This window comes from Echeneis naucrates, chromosome 1 (genome assembly GCF_900963305.1).
Source record: "Echeneis naucrates chromosome 1, fEcheNa1.1, whole genome shotgun sequence".
NCBI classification, from domain to species: Eukaryota; Metazoa; Chordata; class Actinopteri; order Carangiformes; family Echeneidae; genus Echeneis; species Echeneis naucrates.
Window position 1 is genome coordinate 16,263,924 of NC_042511.1, and position 12,274 is coordinate 16,276,197.

The following is a 12,274-nucleotide window of genomic DNA, read 5'->3' on the forward strand; positions in this document are numbered from 1 at the left end:
TGACATTACACAGGTTGAAGTCAGAGAGTCAGCCAATGGCAGAAGAGAAAAAGAAGGAACAGATAGAGGATGGCCAAGAGGTGAGCAACTTTTGCATACACACTCACAGATGAACACTAGCTTGTGGACACAGAGGGGCAAGAATGTGTTAAAAATGGTTGCTCCATCATTTTCCATTGGACCATTTTCGTCAACTTCTCTCTGTGGCTTCTTCTTAATGTATCTTCAATGTAGCATCTCTTGTTCAAAAACAGGAAGCGTAAAAATGTAAGCAGTCCAGTTACATAAACAATTCAGCACTCGATCTGTTGTGGAATTATTGTTTTACTTGTAACCACACGCAAATTTTTTTCTAAGTTCGCTGAATAGGTTAATGTAGCTGTGTGCTACAGGGCCTTTTTAGTAAGGTTTTCAACGTAATTCAACTTTATTTTAACCTTGGTTTTTGTAGCTCAGCTAAAATCGACTGAAAGCACAAGAAAGGTCTCGATCTTTAATAACTGTTACAAGCGATTAGCCATGCTGGCTGTGATGGAGGAGATTTTGAATGTTAGCCCTTATTTTATGTCTGAAAACACTGTACTGTTAGCATAGCCGGCATCCTTAGTATAGTAAGGAGAAATACAGTACAATACAAACATACAATTTTTTTCATTTACTTTTGCTTTTTTTAATTACTGCTCTCTGACGGAAGAGTGTAATGACATGATGTTCTTGAAATTCATCATTCAATTTTAATAACTGTGCAATGACTAAGGGTGCTTTCACACCAACAGGATTTAGTGCACTAAACGAGTTTGGTCCCTTGGCTCTGTACGTCGGTGTGAATGCAACCACCACACTTTGGTGCACACCAAATCAGCCGGTCCAAGACCTCCCTGAAGAAATCGAACTATAGGTCTGAAAGCACCCTTAACTACTTCACAATTCATTTATCAATGTAGCCCTGATGCAGTTAAGTTCATTTGACATCAAACTGTGTTGGTGATAAAAAGAGGTCAACTTGGGGTGCTTTCAGACCTAAAGTTCAATTGCCTTGGTCTGCACCAGGTATAGAAGTATATATAATCTATACTTATCTGGACTGTTAAAATGATAGGGTACTTATTTAGACCACAGGTTAAATTCATTAGAAATGTAATATATGATCATAATGTCTGTGCTTCCTCAAAGCTTGTATGATCTTCTACAATTTGTTGTCTTCTGTTTTTACATTCACTCAAAAATGTACTAGAGATTCTGGCAACACCACACAAATAGTAATTCCGCTCTCTTCTCTTTTACCCTGCAGGAAACCGAGAAATTAGCAGAGGATGGAGTAGGTAAGTGGAATAAGATAAATCCTATAGTAGCCGTTTTTGTCAAAATTGCAGTGGGCGTATCAAATATTGGAATCTAAATTAGGCTTTTTCCAAATTAAATTTGAGTAAATTTGAAAGATGGAACCAGTGCAGAGCAAAGTATTGCTACATAATATCAGTTACCGTATTTTGCGGACCATAAGGCACACCGCATTATAAGGCGCACTATCAATGAACGGGTCTTTTCTCATACATAAGGCGCACAGGGTTATAAGCCGGATGATGTTGTATAAAACGTAAAAAAGCAAAGCAAAGCACGTACCAGTATTACAAAAAGTGCCAGAGGTTATCACTGATAGAAAACACCTGAATTTAGTGTGACGTTGGAACAACGTTGTATCCCAAGATTTGATTATAATTGGAATATGATATGAATTTGAAAATTGGGTTTATGTTAAAAACCTAACGTTGGCTTGATGTCTAATTATAGTAAGGTAACACTGACTAAATGTTGGATGGTGGTTGGTTCCCAGCGCTACATAATTAGTTATCTAACGTTGTCTGACGTTGCTACCCCTAAATAAAAAAGGACCAACGTTAATACAACATCCCTGTGTCAGCTGGGAATGCTCTGACAATCCATCAAGCAGAGCGGCTTCGTCACTTACCAAAGTCGAACTAAAACATTTTGACAGATTTTTGAGCGCAGTGTACCACATAAAATTGGTTTGAGGTCAGTAAGCAAAACAAGAATTTATACATAAGGCGCACTGACGATTTTTGAGAAAATTTGGAAAATAAAGATTAAAAGCTCTTCTGAGTTAGGATTTTGTCAACTAAACAAAGGTGTGTTGATACGCGGTCTTTTGCAGCAATTCGCAAATTTATAAAACCAATCACACAATTTGCTGTTAATGTTGTTTCTTCCTCAGAAATGGTCCAGGATGCTGCTGTGCACAATGGAGAAAGTCATGCACTTGCATTAGGTTGGTGGTGTTGAATCACGTCATAAAACACAGCATTGCACACATTTATGAAAACTGGTAAACATCTTATGTCCTCTATAGTATATTGTTGTTTCTTATTTAATAACCATGCCACTCCACACCCTTGAAAGCCAAGGAATTCCCTATAGATTTATTCATCTGCATGCACTTTATATTCTGAGCTCTTCAAATTTGCATCATAAAGAAAGTAGTAGCAAGGGCATACCTATACTTCACAGAGTATAGGTATTACTCTGTACTGTGATAAATATATTAATGCATGTTTAATCATGTCATATATGTATATTTATGCTAATAGATACTCAAGTGCAGCAGGAACACAAATATGTCAGTGAGCATGCCGCTCAGGTTGTTGAAATAGCCAAGCAAGTATAAAAAAATAGACTGATTCATCCATTTGAGTTGAAATAGTTCATCCTTTAAAACTTTCTTGTGCTGGCTGCAGAATCTAAGGTAATTGCATTGTTCCAGTAGTTTCAGACATCTAACCACATCTGTAATCAACTATTTCAACCAACATTTTTCTCCTGTCCTAGCTATTTAAATGTTCAGAACAAATAAGACATCTTTGATCAGTACTTCAAAGTTTGTGGCTCATGGCTGGAACAGTGCTATCGTTTATTAATTTCTGCTTTATATAGAAGAGTATTACTTATTTTGTCATTTACTTTTTATTGATTTTTGATTTTGTTTATATACAAACAAATAATGGAACAATGAACATGAAGACCTATAGACCAGTGCTGAAATATCACAGGGAAAGTAAAAATGTACAAAGAGACACCGGTAAAAACCTTCAGTCAAGAAAGAAAGCAACATAAGCAAAAAAAAAGGTGGTAAAGAGGAGAGTAAAGAAATAAAAGTATTAATGATAGTCCTATCAGAGATTACCTGAAGTCCAGTCTGACAGTAGAGATGTATTTAATCCATTTTTGCCAATTTTTAATAAATATTTCCTTTTGTGTTCTTAGGTTAAAAGTAATTCTTTCCATCACAAAGATGCTGTGCACAATATCAATCCATTCATCTAAACTAGGTGCCTCCCTCTTCAGCCATTTCTTGGTTATGGACTTCTTACAGGCCACCAGTAATATTCTCAGTAGATATTTATCTTTGTTCCTCCGGATCAACCAGATATAACAGTTATTTTTGTTGTAAACACAGTCTCTAAGATTCAATGTATGCGTAGCCAAAATGGGGTCAAAGCAGGGAAACCAACCACAATGCTCACAATTCGTGTAGTTAATTTATTGCAAATTCAGTCATGTTATCAAAATACATCACAACCTTTATCTACTGTATTTAATGTCACTGCACAGGTATTTCTCCTTGTACTGAATAATGTTCAATACATGGTTCTTTTTCTGTAGATGTAACTGAAAATGAAGCAACAAGAAACAAAGAAATGGAAGAAACTGAGGTTACCTTAATCAATGGCGGAGGAGGATTAAACGCCAATTACAATGCTTCAGAGCAGAATATTAAGTCTGACACCAACGGCTCCATCTGTGCTACTGAGGATGTTGTTAGCATGAAGTTGGAACCTGGGTTAAACCCCATAGTTTCTGAGGAAGGGCCTGTTCATGATCAAGCTGTCAACACTAATAAGAAAGAAGAAGAAGGAGGAGGTCTGGTAATAAGAGCAGAATGTGTGATCATCACAGATGAAGGAGATGATGCGCTTGAGGAATTTATACCCCAGGATGATCAGCAGGAAATTAGGCAGTCGACAGAATCTCCTCTGCCTCTGCCAAATCAAGAGGCAGGTAAGGAGGGAGGGGAAGCAAAGGAAGAGATGATAGAAACAAACCCTGGCGCAGAAACAGACAAGAATGGAGGGACTGAAACCACTTCAGAGGCACAACCAGCAACAGGAGATGGAGACATAGAGGGTGACATCAAAACGATCATAAACGGAGATGGTGAAATAAAAGCTGAAGGGCAGGACACGCAATCAAACGATCTGACTTCTGTACAACTGCAGTCCCTGACCCCTCCTTTAGAGGGCAGTATAGTAGCCTCCTTGCCAGTCTACTGTGAAGCACATGGTGCCTCCCTCACTCTTCAGGCTGAGACTGAGGCTCCAGAGTTCCCGGAGGAAGCGGAGCTAGCAGTGAAAGACCAGGATCCTGCCATTCTGCACAGTCAGTTTCAGGAAGTGCCGCTGACTGATTCCCAGGAGAAGCAGAACACAGAGGCAGGGCCAGGGGAGCAGGAACCCCTTCTATCACAGGCCAAGTTCCCCAACACTGAAGCAGAGCCAGCAGCAGCACCTAATACCAAGGCCAACACAGAGACACTCAGCCCAACCAGGGGTAGCGGGGAAAGGGGCTCTGATCCAACCAAGTGCAAATGCTGCTCTGTCATGTAAATGGCCTCTCCGTTGTTCATTTCCCCTCTCACTTTTCAGCCTGGCTGTGTCCCAATGCTCATTCTCTGCTGGTCAGCTCAAAGCACACTCATTCCCTTTTCTCTTTGCAACAGTGTTTAAGTGCCTTGAGGAGTTTGCTAACCAATAGTACACTTTTAAATTCTCTTATTAGTATGCTTGATTTTGATTTTACCTCTTGGTTTGCAGACAAATTCATGATTTAGATGCAGTTAAAAACAGACTTAAAATGTATTATTTTAAGTTGTTCTCAGCTCTATGTATAATTCATCTAGTGTTCATCAGGGGAGCTTCAGAGAAGATATTGTTTTAATTTAATGACTTTTAATCACATTTATTGATTGTGACATTTTTAGATTAGCACAATTCAATTGGTGATACAGGTCAGGTTCTGAGAATATATAAACTCATAGTATGAAATGGTTTTTAAGCAACAATATGCAACATTGAATATTTTATGAACCTGTGTCAGGTTTAAAAATGTTATATATTTTTTTTAATGTTAAAATACCTAAAAGTGTGATTTCCTTTTTTTATTCTTCACAAAATCTTTTGAATATGGTGTATAGAGCTGCCACAGCTCTATCCATAGATGAATATACTGTAACAAAGGTTAAGAAACTGAGTGTCTGAAACGTGATTAAACTACATTTGTCATGCATTGTTTCAGTGTAAATTGATATTGCATTTCTGTTCAACAGTGGATCTCTCCTATAGCACAACATTCAGGATAGTGTTTAACTTTTTGTGTCATAATGCTATTTCTTTTGTATTTTAATAGTCTAAACGAAAATCAATCCTTTAAACTTCACATTTCAATTCACTTTTATTAACTGTAAACTGAAAAGGTTCCTAGTTACCGAATATAAAGCATCTGCTCCTAAACACTTATTTGTCCTCTTTATTCAAAAAGTTCTGAGCAGATTCCAGCTGTTTTTCATTATTATCTACACTTGCCAACATTGCCGCTAAGTGGACAAAAAAGTGTATTTAACTCAATTTATACGAGCCTTTAAACTTTACTTGCCAACGTTGAGTTTACGATGCTTTCTGTTCGCTTGTTTGTTCCGTTTAATTTTATACATTAGATTTTTCTGAATCTGCGTGAAGGCACTAGAACTAGTGCTACGCGCATGCGCAGTGTCGCTTTGGCGCGCACCAGACAACGCCATCGTGGGACCGTGGGATTGTGGGAATCGTAGGCCTGAAAGTGGTAACATCCTGCGGAGCAGCTGCAGCTCTCGGTCAGCTGTGTATGAAATGGCTCAACGTTGATTTCGGTAACTGGCAGGGTTTCTGAAACGATAGTCACCCAGCAATCTTAAATTATCATAAATCGTACGCAGGTTGTAAGAAAACGACTTCAACGACGTCGGCTCGCTAACGGTTACTCTCACCACACTTATGGCCACGCAACAGGTTTGTATGTGTTTTGGTTACATCACAAATGTGGCAGAAAGGTTTAACTGCAGCTTGGAGGCTAAAACGCTGGTTATAAATGAGGTTAGTTGGCCGGGGCTGAAGTTGCAGGACCTCCTGTTTCATATAATCAGCAATTTGACATGCCACTTTCAGAGGCCGGTGTTCACGGGCGGTTTGTAAATGGGGACATGGCGCAATCAAACTGTTGATATTAAATGGCAATCTTGATGGAGGAAACATTTCTATGGATCTATGAGTTTTTGCTGAGTTGCATGGAAGAACCTCAGGAATGACCTTCACAAAGCTCTGTAATACCACACTGTTTGTCTGATTGACAGGAAATCTAAAAAGGAGTTAGTGTTGTTTCAAGAATCTTCATCAGTACCATTTTTATATTAGATCACTAGCTTGCTTGTACTACTACTTCGTGAAATTAGTACTAATCTATTCCTTCCAGTAATTCTTTGTGCTTAATTTAAGCACACCAGTCTATATAGTGTTTCACATTATTTTGTTATTTGTAGTCTTGTTTTGTTTTTTGTGTGTGTGTTTGTTTACTTGTTCTACTTTATTCATATAAACAGAGCCAAGACATTGCCATAACATGCACTGATGTCCTGCAATGTCTACCTCTGAATCCTGGAGAGGGTGAGTTTTGGCTCAGCTGCTCAGTTTAGTTGGCTTTTAATATATGTCCTTGATATGGATTACCCAAAGGATATGAAGAACACGTTTGAATCCATCAAGAAGATACTGTTGAACCATGGACAACATAAACTCAGCCCAAGACTGCACACATTAAAATGGGGTACATTTTGTTTTTGGGGACACTTTATTTTTAAGTCATCTAACTTAAATTATAAGTCCTTTGTACTTGCTGGCACAGTATTTCTAATTAGTGTGTCAAGGTCATTGGCCTTATCATTTCTAAGTTCCCCTCAACTTCATTAAAGACTGAAATACAATAAGTGTAATGGGAGTTTCAAATAATGCATACCTGTTTTGACAAAATGTTCTAATGACTCGTGTGAATCAAAAACATCATTAAGCAGTGACTTGAGTAAACATTCTTAAGTTAGTCAACAATATATCTTTGAAATTCTACAATTTTCAATTTCTAACAGACTATAAAGATCCCAGATACAGATTTGGGTTTTCACAGTATATTTCTACAAACAATCTCTATTCAGTGTTTCTATTAGCACTAACAGGTACACTGACAGGTATGGGCACATTAGTTGAATACAACATTTCTGCTTTGTGGTAACAGCTGAAGAGCTGCCAGTAATAATCATAAAGATTATACTTATTAACATTTTAACACCGAAGATTCCATCTGTGCACTTGGGCTTTTTGCTTATTTTAACCATAAAAGCGGCAGAAAGTATCCTGTAAGTGCTTTTCATTACTCCAGAGCACTTACAACCTTCAATAGCCGGCAGTTACTGTATGTCAAAAGAGTGTATGAACGATTATCAACGAAGGAGCGGATTAGCTGACTTCTGGCAACAGCGAAAGTGGAATTACCCTAATGACCCTATATTGGCTGTGAAGCGCAACTTCTCAGCTTTCAGAAACGGCTGGCATTTCTCCGATAGAGCAAACATTAGCGAACTTACCGTAATTCAAAGTGCTGTTGTGCGAATGTGTTGGCGGTGGCCCTCGGTGTGAACAGTGAAATACTAACCTTATCTCTACTATCTGTTTAGCTTGTTATTTATTGGATTTTAAAGTATGTCTAATCAAAAGAAATGACGCTGAAGTAGCAGGTTGTGCATTCTGTTGCAATAGGGATTCTGGTGCTTTGACTGTTGGGGAAAAAAACATTCCTGGAAATTGCCCTTTCCTGTTAAGTTACAAAAACAGTGTTGCATACTGAAAAAACTGGAAATTCCAATCAAATTAATACAGAGAACTTTACTCAGTATTGAGAATGGACTCCTCTGATTTAGAAAAAGGCTAAAAAAGGCTTTGCTCAAGCCTTTGCACTATATCTGGATCTTCGTCATTTGGAGGGAGCATGGGCTTTAGTTGCAAGCAGTGTAAAAGTCATTAAATCTTCAAGGCCTGTTGAACTGAGTGACAGCGTTGCAGTCAGTTTCTACAACTCAATATACACCCAACCCAATCTTTTTGAAGGCCATTGCCACTATTTTTCTGCAATTAACATCATTATAGAAGGCCATGTTGGACCAGAAGCTAATTTCAGTGGGGCCCTTTACTAAACATCCTTTGTGGTGCTAAGTTTCAATGTGGAAGCGCCAAATTACAAGATTGAGGAGTTTTGCCTTCTCCACAAAAGAAGGGAGGTGGAGCAGAAGACACAGGAGGAATTCATCTCTCAGTCAGACTGTCTGAACATGCCTCAACATGAGGTGATGGATCCTACCGCAGGGCTTCGTCCAGAGATAACCGCTGCAGCAGCTCAGGGAGAGAAGAAAACATAATATTAGACTGTGATGATCCATCACTTGTGTATCATGATACACATGATATCCGTTCACGGTGAATAAAAATTATGTACATACAGAAACATGAGTCATGTCTTTCCTGCTGTTCCTGGCGATCGAGAGAATCCAATAAATTAACGCTTTAAGTTGTGTGATCAGTAATCAGCAGGGTGGAGTGAATTTTAATTCCTTCTGGGCCAATAAAATAGAAAATATCAGCTCAACTCACATTAGTTTGTTGCAATAACGTAGCATGTTGTCTCTTAAGTAAACTCTGTCTTTCAACACTGCCCACTCCTCAGAGACAGTGTGGTTGAATAAAAAATGAGAGACTGAAAAGCAAAACGGTTATCTCAAATATACGTTTGAAATGAATTGATATACCACACCTTGATGAAGTTGCTTAACCTTAACAGTAAATTGTCTAAAATACAATTTAATGCCAATTCCAAAATATACAACATACATATCCAGACGGGTTATCATCTCATGAGGTACTCCTAATAAAAATAAATAAATAAATAAATAAAAATCTGAATTTCTGCAGAACATCAAGAACGAACACCACACAGCATTTAGTTTTGGTTTGTTTTGACCGTGGCAATATGTGATTAACCATGAACCTACGTCATCATCACAGGTTTAACCGAACCAATGTACACAAGCAGTCTAATGTTTAAAAGTCTACTTTTATTACGAAATTGCTGACTCCACAGGTAATGAGGACACATTGCGAAATTGATGTTTCTAAGCCAACTATATAAAGCCAGACAGACTTTTCACATGAAACAGACCACCAATCAACTGGAATGTAATATTCTAACAAGGCAACAGACATACAGAACCATGTTGTCTGCCGTGTTTGGCATCACTGTCCTCTACTTGGTATCTCAGAGCTATTCAGCTCCTCTGGCCTGTGAAAACATGGTCCAGTCTTTGGAGAAACTAGATCTTCTCCATCTGAAAGGAAGATGGGCTTTAGTCGCAGGTAGCCTGAATGATTCGGCTGATGCAGCTGTCTTAAAAGAGAGCGACAGTATCACTTTGGTTTTCGACAACTTCACATACACCCAGGTCACCCGTCTTGGTGACACATGCAAGTATTATCCTCTCAACATCTCAATGGAAGGTGGCATCCTAACCTTTAAGACGGGCATTTATAACTTTACTGGAATCTTCCTCCAAACAACCTGCACAGACTGTGCCGTTTTGAAGTTGGACATAAAGTCGCCAAACTTAAAGTCACTGGATGTCTACCTGTTCAGCAGGAGGAGGGAGCTGGAGCAGAAAGAGATGGATGACTTCAGAGCTCAAGTAGCGTGTCTGAACATGCCTCCTCCTATACTGATGGATCCTACAAAGGAGCTTTGTCCAGATCACAGCGAAACTCAGGGGGTGGATGCTCAAGAGACTTAAGTACATTACATCAACATTGTATGAACGAACATTAATTCATTTGACTTGATCAGAAGCATAAATCATTTCATGGAGCATGAAATATTTTTGTTTATAAATTCTGAATAAAACCAAACATTGAATCATAAAAAGGTTTTGATTATTTCTAATGGACAGATACAAATTAGAAAAAACTTAGTTTTCTGTAATAATAATACTAATAATAATAATAATAATACTCAATATACAGCACAAACCTATTTGGGGCCCCTTGTTCTATTTCTAATGTCTTCAGTTGTAAGTTCAGTAAGTTCAGTTGCAGTTTAACCACAAATAGATTTCCATTCCAAGGCCAAACTATTCCATTTCTAACATTTGTGAAAAATATGAATGAATTATTGTCAGGAACTCACTAACTCACTAAATTAACACACACATCCATATATGTACCGTAAAAGTTATTTTTATAGTGTATTTTAGTCATGTTATAGTTTATCGATCACATTATTACTTATTTGCTCAAATTCATAATTGTGATTATCAGTTGCCAGAATTTCAAATTACATGCACATCTTTAATATATAGTAAACATTTTGTGAAGTGCTCCCTTTATCTTGTATCTTTGTTTTGTCTACTTTAATCCCAGTCACTGTATACTTACTGCAGTATATATTTTTTCCCTGCTCTTATATCAGATACAGTGGCATACAATATTTTGGGCACCCCTGGGCAAAATTGCAGTTAATGTGAGCAGTTAAGCAAGTAGAAGATGAAATGCTCTCCAAACACGAAACACTCTTGCAATATTTTAAGCAAGATCAGTATATTATTTTTGCTTTGTACGTGTTTAGAGTGAAAATGGGAAAGCAGCACCCTAAGCTCACCTGCAAGTACATTTTGATAGAAAAGAAGGAATCCAGTCATTGAAACAACAGCTAGCACCAATAGCAAATGAAAGCTGATTGCACAATATACTGTGCAGTGTACTGCAGTTTCATTTTGGGATCTTAGGTAAATAATCGAAAGTGTTCTCCTAACACTCATTCTTTCACAATCTCAAAAACCGCAGGTGAAAGGGGGATTTGACTCACCGGTATTTTTAAGATTGCGTAACTGCAGCTTTTTCACATTGTTTTTTTCACAATGTGTCAGTGTCACTCTCAGAGACTCTTTATAATTACTCCTGTAACGAACTGAAAACGCTATACAGAGAAGATTATGATTTCATTGTACAGAGTCATGTTCGCCATGTATGTCATCACCGTTCTCTGCTTGGTGTCTGTGACACACGCAGCTCCTCTGACCTGTGAACACTTGCTCAAGACTTTGGTTCAACTGGATCGGAATCATTTAAAGGGCAGCTGGGCTTTAATTGGAGGAAGCCTGAGCGACATGGACGTAGGGAAAGTACCAATATTAGCTTCTCCAGCAACATCAACACAACCACCACCTCCTTCAGACGCAGCCTGAGTCAAGCAAACAGGTGCAACTATATGTCTTTCAACATCTCCCTGGAAGGCAGCAGCTTCACCTACAGCGATGGCTAAATCAGTACAACCTTTATCCACACATCCTGCCGTGACTGCATAGTGTTGTACGACGATGTACTGTCCCGCAGCTGGCATTATGTCTATCTGTTCAGCAAGAGGAGAGAGCTGGAGCAGAAGGAGCTGGATGAGCTCAGGGCCCAGCTGGAGTGTCTGAACATGCCACCACCCATTATGATGGATCCTCACAAGCAGCTTTGTCCAGAACAGAGTGGTCCTGTTGATAACCAGCCTGTATAAAAAAACGAGTGCTGCTGTCATTTGAAATCATTGCACCTAAATTTGTAACCATCTAAGCAATGCTTAATTAGACTTGTTTATTTTACAATGTAAGGCTTCAAGAGGGGGGTTCGGTATTTTTGAAAACATTCTTGTTCATTCCAATGCCAGTATTGTGTTCTGAAATTACATTTTGTTCAATACATGGCATGGATGATAACTGAAAGAAAACCAACCTTATCCTAATAAATGCATCGATAATGACTAGATGATTTTGGGGGCTCAATTTTTCAAACATATTTATTTGTTCTTAAATTTTAAGGATTTCTAGACGACGGATGTTAAGTATTAGGCTTCTACGTGGTGTCAAGGCCTGGCTCTGTAGCCATGACAAAAAAGAGGGAGGACGCAGGCTGAGGGCAAACAATAAATATTTTATTAAATTAAATTCAATAATACCAACCAACCACAAGGAAGCAAAACAAAAATACTATGAGGTGTGGATATCAGTAAAGTGTGGTGAGTGGCTGAGCACAGAAAAACA

At 38.4% G+C, this 12,274-nt stretch overlaps 1 protein-coding gene and 1 long non-coding RNA gene across 3 annotated transcripts in view; both read left to right on the top strand.

The window, feature by feature from the left end:
- The window catches only part of palm3 (paralemmin 3), a 29,277-nt gene extending 23,921 nt beyond the window's left edge, over positions 1-5,356 (top strand). For both annotated transcript variants that reach the window (XM_029501063.1, XM_029501055.1), the window contains 4 exons: positions 14-80; positions 1,292-1,322; positions 2,234-2,287; positions 3,679-5,356. In XM_029501063.1, coding sequence (XP_029356923.1) covers positions 14-80; positions 1,292-1,322; positions 2,234-2,287; positions 3,679-4,679 — 1,153 coding nt within the window. In that variant the 3' untranslated portion in view covers positions 4,680-5,356. The remainder of the gene's footprint in view (positions 1-13; positions 81-1,291; positions 1,323-2,233; positions 2,288-3,678) is intronic.
- Positions 5,357-5,923: 567 nt separating this feature from the next.
- Positions 5,924-9,957, top strand: LOC115048651 (uncharacterized). Its single transcript, XR_003841086.1, has 3 exons — positions 5,924-6,116; positions 6,704-6,767; positions 9,835-9,957. It is a non-coding gene; the product is annotated as an uncharacterized LOC115048651 (long non-coding RNA).
- The last annotated feature ends 2,317 nt before the right edge of the window (positions 9,958-12,274 follow it).